Source organism: Micromys minutus (assembly GCF_963924665.1).
Source record: "Micromys minutus genome assembly, chromosome: 28".
NCBI lineage: Eukaryota > Metazoa > Chordata > Mammalia > Rodentia > Muridae > Micromys > Micromys minutus.
In genome coordinates, this window is record NC_137963.1 from 16,074,884 (window position 1) to 16,093,159 (window position 18,276).

Below are 18,276 nucleotides of genomic sequence, written 5' to 3' on the forward strand. Positions count from 1 at the left end.
TTGATCAGTTCTCACAAAACCCACGGCCCAAGACGAAGGCCAGACGCATGCTATTTCCGGGAGTAGTAGAGGACATATCCCAGGTGACCCACGCCATCAAAAAAGCGAGCATACGAAGTTCCACCCAGTCCTGGTGAATGGAGTCAGCAGCTCCCTGGACTTGGGCCGGGCTTCTGCTGTTGACTCCCAGGACTGACTTTGCAACCCTTTTTGCCTTTTGAGATGAGTCCTCACTGCGATGCCTAGGCCAGCGTCACGCCGGAGCCCAGCCGACTCTTAAGCCTCAAGCTTCTGAGTGGCTGGGTCCATCAGCACAATGATAAATACGTCAGGCTTCTGGGGTCCGGTTTCTCTCCCTGGCGACGTCTAAAAGCCACACATAAGTGAACTCTGTATGCACACGTGTGTCTCTTGCTGTAAGCAGAAAGCTGTGTGTTCACCTGTACCTCTTAAACTCAGCCAGAGGACCACCCTACTTCTTCCAAAGGTGCCATTTATCCTGGTGCCCGGTGTTAATGGTGAGAGGAAAAAGCCCTCCCCTCACGCCAAGCAAACAGTGCCTTGCTATGACTCAAACTGTACTTATTCTCTCCAGAACAAACAGATGCAGGGATGTGAAAGGAACCGAGGCACTGCAAAGCCTCCCAGGGCCTGCGACCCACTGCAGAGGCTGACCTCAGCTCAAACCCCCCATTCCCAACCAAGCTGCCCTCCCACTGATGACTTAAGTCCCTTGTCTGCCTCCTGTCAGTGACTTATCACAGACCCTGCCCTTAGCAACACTTCATCGGTCTACTGGGCCGCTAGTCTCCACTGCATCACGAGAGCTGCTTGTCTGAGGCCCAGTGACCTCTAACTGTTCCCTTCCGGTCTCCACCCAACACGCTATCCTCAGCCTCTCTCCTCTACACAGCTCTTTCCCCAATTTTGTGCTGAACTCATCTTCTGGCCACGCCTGTGTGCTTTGTAGAGCCCCCACCTACCCACACCTCTATAGTAGCAGGCTCTCAAGGAGCACCCTTGGAACCTCTCTGTGCTTATTGAAGCGCTCCTCTGGTGAGTTCGTGAATACCCCAGACCTCTGTTTGCTTGCCGACCTCAGACAAGATCCTACTATGGTGCCCAGGCTGGCCTTGAACTCGTGAACCTGTCTCAGCCACCATCTGCAAGAGCGTGCCAGGTACACACCCTATTATTGCTATGATGATAAAGCTCAGGTTGACACCCCAAGCTCAGGGCTACGCTCCACTGTTTGGCTTACGTAGGCGCCTGCTTGACACCCACTTCGAACCTTTTAAGAGTTATCGCCAATGAAACAGACAGCAAACCGGGCGGCTGTTTGGGGCAGTCTTGCCTCACAGACTCTTCTCATGACACTGGGTGTGAGACACTCCTGTAACTGCGGTCCTCTCTGAGCTGGCTAAAAGGGATACCAGCCTCCAGCACCTCTTGCCTGGACTTCAGACTCATCCTTAACTTCCCTTTCCCTCATCCCAGCCAACGGGCCCCCCACAAATATCATCAAGTTCACCTGCAAAGTGTGTGCACTGAAAGTCCCCTTACAACCTCAGCCATGCCTCCACCCGGAGCCACACCCCCTTCATTGCAACAACCTCTTCATGGTAGTTTCTCCTCTCCACTGTGCTGAGACGTGTGTCTGACAGACGGACAGAGTGATGCTGACACCGACGTCCAGGTTGAGTCACTTCTAGGCTCAAAGCTCACTTATTGATCCTGAGTCTTTTCTCTAACATCCTCTACCATCTTTTTCTACTTCCGTTTCTCCGAGAACGGGAGCTACAAGAAGACAGAGATCGGTCTCATTGGTTCACTGTCCCCGGAAGAGCGGTAGCACACTGCAGATGCTAGTCCAGAGCCTGCTCACTGGAGAGGTCAACGGTGGTACCCATAGCCCCTGACAAGGCCAAGCCCTTTCGATGGATAGCCTATCCCTGTCACAACTCATGGTGCCTTACTTCTGCAATATTTAAAACACCATGGAGGGATGGATGTCTCTTGCATGCTGACCTCTGTGTGTTGTGGGCTAGAGATCTACCCAAGGAGGTCAATTTTGTGAATGAATGACCTCCTTTATTACCTTCATTCTCCCTAGGGTCTAAAGTGTAACACTTGGATACCTGTGATAGACTGACATTCTCTCTTCAGACTGTGGGGTTACCATGGCAAATGCCCCCGAGGGCAGATTAGAGCCCCTCTATACGGGCAGAGCCTTACAAGGCTAATACACCCTGCACCAAGGCTCAATCAGAACCTTGACTTCCATGCGACTCTGAAAGACATCAGAGGCCACATCTCCACTCTCGGTGCTTGTTTTAAGTGACCAGACTTCAACACGTCAGCACGCGCAGAGGGGAAGCTGGTGGTGATGCTGTGGTCATGAGAATGGTACATGCACTGTGTGGAGTGGCGCTGAAGTAGACCGCTGTGATGTGTGTCCAGCTGTAGCACCCCAGACTGGACAGCGGCCCCCCACTATCCCATAAGGTGCCTCACAAGTCAGGCATTTTCTACGTTCCAGGTAAGAAGGTAGGGACAGGAATACCAACCTGATTTCTGCACTGTCTCTGAGCTTCCTAATGACAGAGAAGACGCTACCTGGGTCTGCCCGACTCCAGAGTGGAGGCATCTAACTAATTTGGATAGTTTTAGTTTTCTCCTCTCAAAGGAAGGGAGGACGGTAAAATACCTGTGGGCTGAATTAACACATGTAGCGCTCCAATCAGGAACGCCCAACAGTGACTGGATCGCATCTTTAGCTGCCTGGAGTCCTGGAGAATGCACTAGGCACAGGAGCCATGCAGGTGTGGCACCTAGTGAAGAGTGGCCGGGTCCTCTCTTCCAGAGAAAACTACTTAGGCTTGGTGCCCACTGCCAACCTCCAGTTCTCTGTGACGCTGCTCCAGTAGCTGCTTGTTACAATGCGTCCTTTGGACATACAGCCAAGAGACTGGTTTCCTTCTACGAGACTAGAGACTTCCTTAGAACTCTAGAGATTCTGGAGAGACAGGATGCCAGCCCAGGGCCTGTATCTGCTGCTCTGCCCATTTCCAGTCCTTCCTCCATTTCCTGCCCATCAACAACCTTCCAAATTGTCTATACCCCCATTCCTGTCATATATGGCTGATATATTTTAATAAATAGTCAAGAAGAAAAGATTAAATTAATAGATTAAAACTATTAACGTATTAAACAACTCTTAACATCCTAGAAACTCAAAATAACCCACAATGCATAAATACATCATTACTTTGAGATAATTCCTAGGCACTTAATTTCCTTCAATGCACGGTGTCAGTCAGCCACAACACTGAGTAATATTGCCGCTCAGAGAGACAGAATAAAGATTTAAATATTAAGAGAAAACTCCCTGGTTAATTGAAAACTAACGCAGGGAATAGCAAGAGACCCTGTCAAGTTACATATGCCAAGCTTTAGCTATTGGGGTGTTTTGCTTAAAGCTGGGAGCTTACTTCCTGGGAACTGGGGTACATGGGAGGCTGGCGGGAACTGGGGTACATGGGAGGCTGGCTCAGACCTACCTATTATACACGGTAAGTGTTAGTAGCATTTTAAGTGAACATGTGGCCGTCTTTTGCCAGTCGGCCTGGCAATATTGTCTGTAAGCTGTTCCAAATGTGTCCTGTTCCTTGCTCTTACACCAAACAAGACTGCAGCCCCAGACAGTAGTGCCCATATAGCATCCTTTGACTAGGCAGATGGGGCGTAGATGCTGTGCAGGAGTCTGTCCCACACAGACCTGCTTCAGGACACACAGGCTCAGACAGACCCCAGAGGGCGGGTGGATCCATGGGCAATCTTCACGCAGGGCAGGATCAACAGCCTTCTCTTTCTGCCCACTCACCTTATTTCCTGACTAGGCTCTTACTCAGGAACTCGCCTTTGCCTCCTCCCCGGTCGCCCACTTATTCCTAGGAATGGCAGAGGGAGACGTCCTCCCAGGATTGCTGCTCCTCCTCCACCCTTTGGTCCCCTGCTAGCAGATACTGTGCAGTCCTTCCTCTGCTGTGCCCATCCGGACCTTAGAGCCAACCCCTGTCGTACCTAGGTGTCTCTAAGCGCGGCGACCTCCAGGGAACACCAGCTCAAGCATTGAGCTCTCAGCCCCATAAGAGCTGGAGGCAGAAGCCCTGACTGAAGCAAAGCCGGAACCCACAGAATCCCATCATCCACACCTGTGCCTTTCTCTAGCGCCAGCTGAATGTCACTGGGGAAAGTCGGTGCTGATGAAACGTGTTTGTCTGGGACAACCTTTGTTTTACTACAGAAAACCGGCACACTAACAAGAACCACTCTTTAACGGTTATGCAGGCTCACACACAAGAGCCTACTGGCAAAAGGCCTTGGCTTTCAGGGTAAGACTTGGCCAAGTACAAAGCCATTAAATTTTGGTAGGTGACCTTGGACATCTCCAACTGGCTCTGAAGGTAGACACTAGGCTTTGAGGGGAAAAGGTATGTGTAATGCCAAGGAACAGTGACCAGATCCCAAGAGGCCCTTAGCAACCAAGCTCCAGCCTCACCCTCTCCCCTACCCAAGCCACGGTGGTAAACATCTACAGACGTAGATGATCACTGATGACCTGCAGCAGCGAGGTGCTGTGCAGAGGGCACACACATCTTAGCACACTGAGATTTGGAGTTGACACAACCTCCATTGGACAGATGAGGAAAATAAAGTGCACCAAACACACAGGTCAGGTAACGACCAGGTGGCAGGAACACCAAGATTCGAACCCAGGCAGACTCTATGTGAAGCTGCTCGGCTTTCACATGGCCAGAGCGAGGATATGCAACTAGGAAAGCAGCCAGGCAGGCAGGCAGGCAGGCAGGCAGGCAGGCAGACAGACAGCAGCCAGGCAGGCAGGCAGCAGACAGGCAGGCAGGCAGGCAGGCAGCAAGCAGCAGACAGGCAGGCAGGCAGGCAGGCAGGCAGACAGCAGCCAGGCAGGCAGGCAGCAGACAGGCAGGCAGGCAGGCAGGCAGCAAGCAGCAGGCAGGCAGGCAGGCAGGCAGCAGACAGGCAGACAGGCAGGCAGCAAGCAGCAGGCAGGCAGGCAGACAGCAGCCAGGCAGGCAGGCAGCAGGCAGGCAGGCAGCAGGCAGGCAGGCAGCAGCCAGGCAGGCAGACAGAAGCCAGGCAGGCAGGCAGGCAGGCAGGCAGGCAGGCAGGCAGGCAGCAGGCAGGCAGGCAGGCAGCAAGCAGCAGGCAGGCAGCAAGCAGCAGGCAGGCAGGCAGGCAGCAGGCAGCAGGCAGGCAGGCAGGCAGGCAGGCAGGCAGGCAGGCAGGCAGGCAGACAGCAGCCAGGCAGGCAGGCAGCAGCCAGGCAGGCAGGCAGGCAGGCAGCAGGCAGGCAGGCAGGCAGGCAGGCAGCAAGCAGCAGGCAGACAGGCAGGCAAGCTGGGAATGCCAAGGTCACGGGGAGAAGACCATGTACACATGACTGGCCAGTCTTGGACTGTTCCAGGACCAAGCAGGAGGCTGTGAGTTTTCAGATGTGGGCTTCTCTCAGCCAGTGACCTCAGAGTTCAAAATACAAGGCCATCATGTGTGACCTCTAGGGCTATCTCCTGTAGCCCTGTCGGTCTGAACCCCAAACGATTTCCACCAACACTGCCATTCTCTTTCCTGACAGCCTATGCCTTCAAACCATAAGCCCACACAAACTTTCCTTCTAATGCTGCTTCTTGTCAGGTGTTGGGTCACAGCAATAAGAAAATTAGGAATAGAATTTCTCTGCGATCGCTTCTCGGCCTTTTGGCTAAAATGAAGTGTAGAATTTGTCTATGGTTTCTATTACAGGCCACCCATCGCAGACTATATTAAAGCACTATAGGATGGGTTGTTTCTTCCTTCTTCTTACTGTCATTTACGTCACTGTTGTACATATCATTCTACATATGCTATAAAGTCTTAATTCTTTCCTTTAGCTAATCTCTGGCGTCTGTAGGGCTTCCTTCTAGGACCCACTGTGGATGCTGGCACTCAGGGACATTAGTCTTTTATATAGCAGTAGCTCTTATAACATCTTGCCCCATACCCCTTCCCACTTAAGAGGAGGAATGATCCTTTTCAAATCAAATATCATGTCACTTCTCCTAAAAATTCCCAGTGGCTCCTGATGTCAAGGGCTGTGATGGCCAACATCTTAACAATGGCGTCTGAGGGACAAGGCAGCCACACTGCCCTCTTTGATGTTGCACCCCTGTAAAGAACATTTGCCCCAGCCACAGGGCCTGTAGTCCTCTCTGACTGAATTACACTTCCCTCAAAGGACTGCCAGGTTTGGTGTCTTTCATGCCCTTGGTCAAGAGTCACCTCCCGGGTGATATCTTTCATGACTAAGCACCCAGACTGAAGAGGCAGTTGCCTCTCTAGTCTCCCTGCTACCTTCCCTGCTCATTCCACCATAATGCTCGTTAGGTCCCACAGGCAGGCACTTTACACATTTGTCCTACTAGAACCCCAACTTCTCAAGGCCAGGGCCTGCAGTCTGTTGTGCTCATTGCAGTATTATCAGAATCCAGGCACTTAGCATCTTATGGGATGGATCAACGAATGAGGGGGGAGGGAGAGGGGAAAAGGAGAGGGGAAGGGGTGGGGGATGGGGACAGAGGGGAAGGGGGAGGAGGAGAGGGAGAGAAGGGAAGGGGGAGGGGAGAGAAGGGAAGGAGGAGGGGACAGAAGGGAAGGAGGAGGGGAGAGAAGGGAAGGAGGAGGGGAGAGAAGGGAAGGAGGAGGGGAGAGAAGGGAAGGAGGAGGGGAGAGAAGGGAAGGAGGAGGGGAGAGAAGGGAAGGAGGAGGGGAGAGGAAGAGAGAGGGAGAGAGAGGGAAAGGGGGAGGGAGAGGAAGGGGAGGGGGAGGGAGGGAGGGAGGGAGAGAGAGAGAGAGAGAGAGAGAGAGAGAGAGAGAGAGAGAGAGAGAGAGAGATTTGGCTTTCCCATCTTCAGAACCCCCAGAGGGTTTGACTAAATCACTATGATCTTTCCACCTTGAAAACATTCCACAGGCCAAACAGGCATAGTTCTTCAAGACAGCATGCTCAGAGCTGTGTGCATCAGCTTAATTACAAAGCCCGCATTTCCTCTAGAACTTTGCAGTTAAGGCCCTCTGCCCCGTGGAACAAGCAGCACCTGAGGTACATCAGTAGCAAGCGACCTGCACATCAGATCCACCTTCACCTGAGCGTTGGATCTTCAGGCTTGTAAACGCTTCAGTTACAGGGAAGTACTGCAAGCCACAGCTGTCTGTCCCTGAACACCAGGAACGCTGCCTCTCCTCGTCCCCTCAATCTAACTGCTAATTCCTTCGCAGCCCGTGCTGCTTGTCTCGGGAAAAACAACAGAATTGTGTGTTCTAGGCCAAGAAGATGATGTGGGGATGAAACTTGGAGCAACAGAAAGAAACCATGACAGACAGGGAACGTGGATCCAAAGGAGTCAGCTGTCCATCCTTAAAGATCATTTCTGCCCATGGGTCTCTAGTCTCAGTCTCGACTTTTGGGGGAGAACTTTGAAATCTCCATTCTCCACCTGAAACCAGCTTAGTAAGCTCAAATGTTCCAGTGCCTACCATCTGGCCAGAACCACATGCTCTAGAGGCATTAGCTAAGGTAAGGCTTTAACATGTCGGTCACACTCCTGGTGACACTGAGCTACTCAACAGACGCACTGTGTAATCATTTAGAACAGTGGTTCTCAATCTGTCAAAACCCACTTGGAGGGTCAAATGACCCTTTCACAGGGGTCGCCTAGGACCATGGGAAAACATGGATGTTTAGGTCACAATTCATAATGGTAGCGAAATTACGGTTAGAAAACAGCAATAAAAATAATTTTGTGGTTGGGTCATGACAACATAAGGAAGTGTATTAAAGGGTCACAGCATTAGGAAGGTCACTGATTTAGAGGATACAGTTAGTTCCAATCACAGAATCATAATACTTATCTGGAAGCCCTTACCTTTTGCTGTTTTTTTGTTTTGTTTTGTTTTTTTCTGTTTTGAGATACAGTCTCCCTAAGTTATTGTGGTTAGACTTGAACTCTTTCTGCATCCTAGGTAGGCCTTGGACCTATAATCCTCCTGTCTCTCAGCCTTCCAAATAGCTAAGGCGACATGCCTAGACCACCAGGCCCAGCTACCCACTAGACAGAAACCCTGAGCCCTAACTGGGTACTGAACTCTTAACTGGACAAATACAAAATCAGAGTCGGAAAAGACACCAGAGAAGTCAGAGGCAGGCTTTCTTTCCAATTGAGCAGCCTAAAGACCACCAATCCCTCTACCTCTCAGAGGAAACTCAGAATGATACAAATGCATCCCTTATAACCGGTGCAGTACCTAAATATATGTGCTAGAGAACCCAGGCTGGTCAGAAAAAATACCACACAGAACCCTTCTTCCACCCTTCCCTGGATAAGAATCAATAATTAATCTCTATGCTCCTTTTTCATTGACTATAGTCATGAGACTGTAGTCAATGCACAGCTGCTACCATGAGCATTATGGGAAAACCCACCTATCGGCTCTGGTTACAATGACCCAGATATCTGCTCTGGAGTAGGAAAGGTTAGATTAGCCTAGATATATATTAGATGATGAGCAACGTATCCCAATCCCTATTGGAGTGACCATGTAGATGAAGCTTCATCTCCCTGATGACTGTGGACCCAGCACTTAGAACAGTGCCTGACACAGAGAAGCCACGCAAGCTGGCTGGACCAACTACCCCTTGATCCAGCAAAGCACACAGCACATAGCACAAGGCCTGCCACAGAGGGTGCAAGGCAGACAATGAACAAGGTGACTTAACCCTCACTTGAGTATAGGAAGGGGAAGGTACCGTCTCTGGAAAGTTTCAGGTCTGGCACAACCTCTCAGTCTTTTGATGATCCTGAGTAAGATAGCCTCAGTGTCCCCACACATACAGTGAGAGTGTAGATTATACAAATTTCTAGGACTCTTCCAGTCCTGAGCTTCTGATTTAAGAGCACTTGCAAGAGCTACCACCCAGGCTAAGGGAACCACTGCTTTAGAGGTAATAGACTCACATACACAGTCTACTACCAGGCTCCAGGAAAAGCTGTATCCTGGGCACTGCTGGCTACAGACTTTGCCACCAATGTTTACCACCAATGTTCACATGCCTGGCTTGACCAACTCTGCCAACCTGAGCTCTTCAATTGTCAACTTGAAACCACCTAGAATGGCCTGATAAGAGGGTCTCAAATGAGAAACTGTCTACATTGGATTAGCCTTTGGGCATACATCTGGGGGCAACTGTTCTAAGTAAACTGTATGGTAAGACCCATCCCACTGTGGGTGGCACCATTCCCTAAGCAGGAGGTCCTGGATTGTATAGAAGTGCAGAAATCAAGCCGAGCACAAATAAGGGAGTGAATGCATATCTCCGTCCCCCACGCCCCCTGCTCTTGACGAACTAGCTCTTTCAGGATACTAGAATACTACTCCACTGGCTTCCCCACAATCAACCTCATCCTGGTGTGTGAGTTAAAGTAAACCCTCTCTCCTCTAAGCTGTTTCTGTCAGAAGCAAAGCAGAACATATTGCTTTTCAGCTCAAAGAACATACCTCCCTAGGATTTCCAAAGGATATTCAATGGAATATTCATTAAGTAGGTGAATCTCAATAAAAGGGGGTCCCTGGGTTCATGAGATTTAAGGAAAATGACATCATCATCTCTTCTTTCCTCTTTTCTTCCCCATCCAAGTAAGCACACAATCACATTTAAGACTAAACTGTCCCACAGCAATTAAAAAATGTAGTTGATGGCGAATATTCCAGTGTTCTCCTGGAGAATTTGGCCACAGAAAGAGCCTTCTTTATTCCCCCTCCATCCCTCCCACCAAATAAATCCATCAACATTTTAAAGAGCTGGTTTCTGGGGGACCATGGGCAAACTTCTCCACGTGGCAATTAAAATATGACCCTTGAGCCCAGCAGGTGACCGCTGACACTCTCTTCTCTGTGGTTTACTTTCTTCTGCCTCCGAGGCCTCAGACAACGGTCACAAGATCACTCAAGCTTTACCTAAGACTCAGCTGTGGCACCAGGGCTAACTTATCAAGTGCCAACCGGGACACACCACAGCTTGGGCCTTATGGTTAGGCCTTTATACCTTTCACCCTTCTCTGGCAATGCCAAACCAGATCTCCTCTCACATCTCCTGCCAACTTCACAGGTAAGGATGAACCCCTTGTCCAGCACATCGATAGCCCACGGCCTTGCTTTGGAGTGATGGGTTCAGAAAAATAAGCCCAAGCCCAAGTATGTGGGCCCTGGAATGCCATACTTCTGGGGTATCCTGAAGTTGCCATTATATCTGCTAAGCTCCCCGCCTGTGCTCACACTAACCTCCAACTTTAGCAGCCATTGGCTAAGTTCTCCAATGAGTCATCATCACAGATGCCCACAGAGGGCACATGGGAAAAACTGCCCATCAGTTCCCATCCTTGAGGATGCATGGGTGCCTCCCCTCTTTCCAGTGGTAAAGACCTAGGACAGGGAGGGGTATGGTGTGGCGAGGGATATACCTGCTAACTGGGCTTTTACTTCCAGGTGCACTGGCTCCGTCCACCTGCAAAAAAAAAACCCAAAACACCTCCATCAGTTACCACAGAAAGATACAGATTTTGGGTACCACTTCTACCCTGGGTGGTGCCCACAGAACACTAATCTTCAGAGAAGGAGTCAAAGCCACAAACTGCTCCATCCCTCCAAGCAAGAGATACTGTTCCCAGCAGCAAGATGGGGTCGGGACACCTGCCTACTCAGCTGCTTGGCCCTTTAAATGCAGTGGAGAGCCCACTGCCAAACACAAGCCCCCACTGCCAACACAAAGCCAGCAACCACATGCCCTGGGGATGCAGCGAGAAGTAAGTAACTAGTTAAATCTGAGATTGAATTGCTCTGTTTTTATTTTCAGCTGGGATTTCCAATAAAACAGTGGCTGCAGATTTATTCCTACCAACCGGAGGGGAAAAATCCCATTATGTTAAAATATTCTGTCCCCCAACCCTATGAGCAGAGAGAAAAGCAAGGGAGAGCCAGCTCTTAATCTTTTTATTTAGGGGGGAGGGGGAGATAAAGCTGACCAAATGAAATTTTCACAAATCAGAAAATAATTCTGGTTCAAATGGAGAAACTACGGCCCTGGGAGCTGCTTCTAGCCTTATGAGGCCTGACTGACAGTGTCCTGGGGTCATGACTTTTAGTCCAGGACTCGGGAAGACTTTGGCACAGAGACCAAAGGTAGCTACAGGAACGTGAACAGCGCCAAGACACTCCCCTCCTACTGGATACGGGTGCTGCTCTCCTGACTATCACGAAATACCAGCAGCCATAGTAACTCTAGGAGGACGTGTCCAAAGGGCAAGAACATGTGCCCCAACATCCCACTGCACACACCGCACATTTGCAAACACTCCTGGAAGGGTCTGTGGTGCACCGTGCTGTTTCTGTGATAAAACAGGCACCCAGCCACGCTGCGCGCACTCCTGAGTGACAACCTCCCCTCCCTCGGGTCAAATTCTACTGCGCAAAGGTCACGATGTGTTCTGTCCAAGCTTTCCAAACTGCAGGGCCATGGGTCAAGGGCCAAGGACCTAAAGTAAACACACAGCTCTCTTTTCATGTGTGCTTCTGAGAGATTGAAACCTGGCGAAACCGCAAGGCTGGGATTGGTTTGAACAAAAGCGTCAATATAAAGAGTTTCATCCCGGATAGGCCATGCTCCCAGGTTCTCTTAAAACCAGACCAAACTGAAAGTAGTGACATTCAGTCCTAAAGGGTAACAGACAAGTAGTGGTGACATTCCTGCTGTTCCACAGCGTCCACTTCTCCCTCTCATCTCAGATCCAGCATCTGCTTGGTCCCTGTGAGTGTCCCTATAGGCCTTCTTACCTACTTCTCAGTGAGTACCATTGCAGGGCATGGATGTCTCTCCTTCCCTGTCATGCTCACAGTGCGTCCCAACCCAGAGGCTCAGGGACTTTGCTTATCCAAAGTCTTGAAGCTGTGAGGCCAGACCAAGGGCACTCCAGAAGCCACCCTTCTCAGCCCTGGAGTCTTTTGTCCTCTGCCAGTGTTTTGGAAGAGCCAAGTGGCAGCATGGAATTCCCAGTCACCACATACAGCCAAACACAGTTTAAAGTCAGGAAAGGTGCCACATACATACGGTTCGGACAGAGTGACAGCTTATGATTTCAGAAGAAACAAAGTGGAAAGAGGTCTGCCATGTCATGTAAGCAAAGGCACTGGATCAACTATGGCCTCTCCCTTATGTCCTGTTCCTCAGGCTGCCCTCTGTGAGTGCCGGGAACCAAACTCTGGTTCTTTACAAGAGCAGGACTTTCTATTCAACGCCGAGCCATCCATCTCTCTAGTCCTTCCCATCACGATTTTATTCCAGGTTGGCTAGATCCAACACGGGGGTGTGGAAGGGAGGGTGGATGCTCTCTGCTCTCGGGCACAGGAGATATAGTCTTCACCTGTTTTTCTGTCGCCCGGAAGTCACTCCTGATTGTTTTGTAAAAGAACGGGAGACAAAGACAAAATGTCTCCAACTATTCAAGCTGTTGTTGAAACAAGTCCATGCAGACAATGGGGCCAGGTTGGGGTGAGGGCCGGTGTTGGCTGGCACCAGGTACCAGAGCTGCTTAAAGAAGGACTATCCAGGCTGGGGAATGCCCTCCCATTCCAGCCCTTATGGTAGTGCTGGGAAAGGGAGGAGGATGGAGGGGCAAAGGACACAAGAGGCAGACTCCAAGATAACATGTCACTATCTCAGCAGCACACGGGTGAGATAAATAAGGTCACCTATGTACAAGTATTTAGTGTGGACTGGGCAGGAATAACCATCAGCAGCCTCAGAAGCAGTCACAGAGGCCAATACGCTGGAAACCAAGGCTCGGGAAAGCAGAACGGTCTGAGCTGGGCTGGGCTGCCTGGAATCCCTTGCTCAAGGTGACAGCCCAACAGGTTCTACCAGACCACCACAACGGCAGGACTATGTCCAACGGCCCAGATGATACCAATGCAGTTTAGTATCAAGCCTAGGTCGAGGGCCCAAGCTGGTCAAGTGCCATCCTCTGCTAAGAAACCATGTGCTCCAAAAGGACCCTTCCCTTTGACTTCTCATGCCCCAGTTCTGTCTGGGTTTTAGTATGAGCCTCAGGCGGGCATCCTGTAAGCTGACACTCTCTACGGGTCAAAATGGGGGCATTCACAGAGGGCTAAAGCAGCCCCCCTCCACTTCTGCCTCTCTATGTTGAGTTAACCCAACCTCTACCATCGATGAGATACAGAGGACCCTCCTCCTCATTCTTGCTGCCTGGGGGCAGACATGGTGGCCCTCCAGCCCCTCTGTGGTACCCCACCCTCGTTCCCAGCTCCTTCCATTTCTCATCCCTCAGCTTCTCTCTAGTACCCGGGCAAGGCTTGATTTGGTTTCCTTCCTCCCTCCTTTCCCTTCCCAGATGCATGTTAAGATGTTCTTTTCCATTCTCTTATTAAGGGTTTTCTTGGAAAGAAAATATTATTCCAAACCCAGAAATTTTATTTCTAAATTTGTGCAAATGTAAGTTGTAAGACATTAGCTGCATTTCACATTTTGTGCAAATGGCAGAAACAGGCAATTCTGTGTGCTACAGGGATGGGGGCTGGCCAACGATTTCGATAAAATAAACCCTTTTTTAATTTAAATGCTAATGCACTGAATTAAAATTTAATAACTGAGGAAATTGAAAAGCCGAGCAGGAATATTGGAAATAAATCCAAGCAGAAACAGCTGAAATTAAAAATTCTAGAGAGTGGGAGGACAGCAGCTAAGCTGTCTTATATGATTACATTTTTTTTTTCAGAATGAAGCAAAAAAAAAAAAAAAAAAAATCCTATCTCTCGCTGGCTCTAGGGCAGTAAATCCACAGCGCTGTGATTTATTGCCCAATTTTCCTGAGGGAAAAAGGCTTTCTTTCATGCTGAAATATTTCATAAATTTCAAGCCAGCATAAATTCTTAATTTAAAAGTTATGGAGGTCACATTTAGTGCACGGGTAGAGCTCCAAAATCTTAAAGGCATAGCAGCCACCAAAAAAATTAATTAATTAATTAATTAAATAAAATAGGGGTAGAACACAATTTCCCCTTTTTCTTTTCTTTTTTTAATTTTCATTTTGATTTCAATTCACAGATTGAGATTCCATTCTTAAAGATTCTTCTTCCTTGGATGGACAAAACCCAACCAAACATATGGAGAACCGGTGTGTGTTTGGAGACCAGCTACAAAAGACAGAGATGCAGATTTAGTTCCGTTATGAAGAGGCTGGTTTATTTTGTCTTTTTTTTTTTTTTTTTTTTTTTTTTTTGGTATGGCCACTTGAGGAATTCCTGGTTTAAAAAAAAATAAAGTCCTCCTGGCTGGGAAGGGGAGAAGGTGGGGGAGGGGGTGGCCAATGTAATTGCTTCTCTTAGATCTCCAATCTTTTGTGCACTGTGATATATTCATTTGCGATACAGCTGTTCAGCGGCGGAAAGAATGCTGGGGCGCCCATAATTCTAAGCAAATCAATCAAAAATTAATGATTTGTCATGCTTGCACAATGGAGGAAAAACAGCTCCTTGGGTCCTGGATGCCTGACCGCCAAGAAGGAAATGCCTTTCTGTGATAGGCGGGGGCCGGAGTGGGACCATGTGTGATCTGGCACCTCCGTAAAAGTGGACGGTGGCTATCTTGGGGTGAGCACGTCAAAGATGGCACCGGGACAGGCTCCTTTCATGGTGCATTTCCATGGTGGTATAATTAGGTTCTTGGCTTTGCCATCCCCATCCCCCATAGCGACTTGAAATCACTTCCTGTCTGGAGGACTGACTAGCTCCCCTCCCCCAGCTAGATTTAACTTGTCCCTGTGCATTGTTCTCCCAGCACCGTTTAGACCGCACCACCAGCGCCTGCCACCCACGCCACGGGCTGGGGCCACCCTTCTGGAAGTGATGTACTCCAGACTATGTGTCAGTCCCCCTAGGTCATGTCTCCAGCACCAGCTCAGGGAAAATACTCAATAAATACCACTGGATTCCCCTCTAGGGACTGCTGCTCCGGAAATTCCATCTGCAAGGTTGCCCTGGTGACCAGAGCACCCTGGGGATGCAGCGTGGATGAAATGTGTGTGAGTTCGTGCACACACACATGCTTGTGTGCTTGTGTGTGTTCACACGTATGGGGACAAGAGGTCCACATGAGGCATTTGCTTCAACTATTTTCTACCTTAGTTTTTTTTTTGAGAAAAGGTCTTTCAGGGATTCAGCTAAACTTGTTGGTGGGGGAGGTCCAAGGATCCCCAAGTCTTCATTTCCTCAGTGCCGGGATTACAAGCACACGCAGATCCTCAGTTCTTTCATGGGTGCTGGGATCCAGACTCAGGTCCTCATGCTTGTACCACACTCATATTACCAACTGAGCCATCTCCCTAGTCTTCATCAACTGGGTTTCCATGATCAGTCCATGCCCCACTCCCTCTGTAAGTATTTCATGAAAACCTACTATGTGTCAAGGACTGCGCTGAGTTCTACATCAATCCCCAGTGGTCAGTACACTTGGCTGTTTGCACTGTCCCCAGGTGACAAAGGAAAGCTCTCTACATGCCCCATCAAGCAGGTCACATGCTGAGGTGTCTATAAAAGACATGTGTATATATGTGTGTTATGTGTGGGTGTCCACAGTTAGAATGCATGCCTCCTCTAATATTTAAATTAAACTTAAACTAAATTAACGCTGCTGGGGAGATGCCCTAGCAAGCCAGGAAGCAGCCATCAGAGTGGCAGAGCCAGTCCTACGTTCCTTACTATTTATGGAGGATGGTTAAGGAACTATAGCCACATTAACATATCCCCTTCCTTCCCAACGGACAGCACAGCCTCCAAACTGATCACACAACCTTCCCCAATGAGCAAGGACTCAGATAGGGCGTCATCTGCCCATCGCTCACGGAGTGCCTTTCACAAGCTGACCCTTCCCCCGTGCCACTTGTGGTCAAGTGACAGGTGGTACCTGTCTTAGACAGGGTTTCTATTCCTGCACAAAATATCAAGACCAAGAAGCAAGTTGGGGAGGAAAGGGTTTATTCAGCTTACACTTCCATATCGCTGTTCATCACTGGAGGAAATCAGGACTGGAACTCAAGCAGGTCAGAAAGCAGGAGCTGATGCAGAGGCCATGGAGGGATGTCACTTACTGGCTTGCTTCCCCTGGCTTGCTCAGCTTGCTTTCTTATAGAACCCAGGTCTACCAGCCCACAATGGACTGGCCCTCCCACCTTGATCACTAGTTGAGAAAATGCCTTACAGCATGGAGGCATTTTCTCAACGGAGGCTCCTTTCTCTGTGATAACTCCAGTCTGTGTCAAGTTGACGAAAAACCAGCCAGTACAGTACCACTAGATGTGATCCGTAAAATATGCATCACTATAGGTCTATGCAGGGGCAGACAAAGGTAAAAATGTCAGGAATGCTGGGCACAAGGCCAAGTTGTGGGTCATGGACAGAATTAAAAATAGTTAGGGTAGGCACCATGAGTGAACACTAGGAGGAGGTGAGGGCCGGGCCAGGAGGTGTCTGGGTCAGGGCGAATGGCCACTGGGAAGTCCACAAGCTGGGAGTCTGCACACAGAGTGAGCTCAGGACCAGCAAGGATGCTGATGGGCAGGCTAAGTGAGGCAGACAAGGAGAAGTAATGAGAAGTCAGCTTCCACGGGGCTCTGAGAGGCCACTGAAGAGCTTTGGTTTTCTTGCCCTGGGGAGCCACAAAAGGGTTTTGCCAAAGCGACACAATTTGACTTCCACTTCAGAAATACTGCAGTGGCTGCTGCTCGGAGAACAGGCCCTGAGCAGGAGGCCGGCGAGGCAACGTGTGGGAGTCCAGTGAGCAATGGAGGCTGGGATGAGGCAGCTCAGGCGGTAGGGAAAAGAAGGCAGGACAGGACTCACCACGAAATGGATGTGGGTTGGGTAGAGAAAGTGGCAAAAACAAACAAACAAACAAACAACCACAAAAACTAAAGCAGAACACCAAGAAAAAAAAAAGTATAACCTTCCGGTATCCAACTTTAATAACCCATTTGTCACATGGAGGGTGAGAAGGTTGGACCATATGTGGACTCTCCTGAAGATCACATAGAGGAAAAGACACTATTAACCACACCCTTCTGATAACAATTTACCCAGCAGCCACAGGGGCCAAAGAAATGGTTCAGTGTCCTATGGCTTCGAGCAGACGGCTCAGTTCTCCTCACACTATACCCATTTCCTCTGTGCACTCCAGACCTTGTCTCCAAACTCCTGGCTCCAAGCAAAGTGTAGGAAGTGTCTTCCTACCTCCCCTCCTAGCCCCACCCAGAATCAGGGAGTTCACACTTCTAAACCCCGGGTGTCCCTGAAGGCACCAGTGAAAACAGATTGACTATCCCAATGCAGAGCCAAAACCATCTCAACTTAAAAAAGGGGTTCCGTTCGCCCCCCAAACGGAGAATATTATAGTTAGACCAGGAGTCTCAGACCTCATTCAATGGTTTGTTTATACGGTACTTGGACTTCAAATTTGTGTCTTATTTCCCAACTGAACGTGGATGCTCAAAGCCACTGAATGCCCTGGACTGTAAGTCTAAGGCGTGATTAGGGTGGGACAGAGGTTTGGGGATGAAGAACTGGAACTCAGATGAGCATAAGCTCAGATGGACTAATCACCAGGACGATTACTGGGGAATCCATAACAAGAACAGCTGAGGAGAGGGGCAATGGTGGCTCAGTGACTTCCAATCGTCACCAATGGCCACAGTTGCTACCAATGTGCTTAGAAAGGTAAAGGGTCCCAAGAACATCCCTCTCAACAGGATCTAACTCGACTATAGGGTCCACAGGGTTTCCCTGAGGGAGGAAAAGGTGGGTCGCACTCAGACTGCCTGGAGGCAGTAAAAGATGTGGGGGCAGCTGGAGCTTGTATAGGCGAAGAAAAGGGAGAAACACGCCACGCCAGGTGCAGAGTAGAACCAAGGGCACCACGTTGTCCTCTCTGCAGCCTTTAGCACTGGTAGGGAGCACCCATCCATCAGGGTGCACACATTCTCACCAAGAGACCCCGACTAGACCCATGGGCCACAATCAGCCTCAATCAGCCAAGATGGCAGGGAGAAAATGCCCCATACCAAGCAGGCACAAGGGAGTTGC

The 18,276-nt window shown here is 49.6% G+C and overlaps 1 protein-coding gene across 1 annotated transcript in view; it reads right to left on the reverse strand.

Annotated features, from left to right (window-relative positions):
• Positions 1 to 18,276, reverse strand: part of ZNF618 (zinc finger protein 618) — a gene marked incomplete at its 3' end in the record, with an annotated part of 151,924 nt that overhangs the window by 58,757 nt on the left and 74,891 nt on the right. The window contains 1 exon segment of the mRNA XM_080940139.1: positions 10,593 to 10,636. Within this exon segment, the coding sequence (XP_080796265.1) occupies positions 10,593 to 10,636 (44 nt within the window).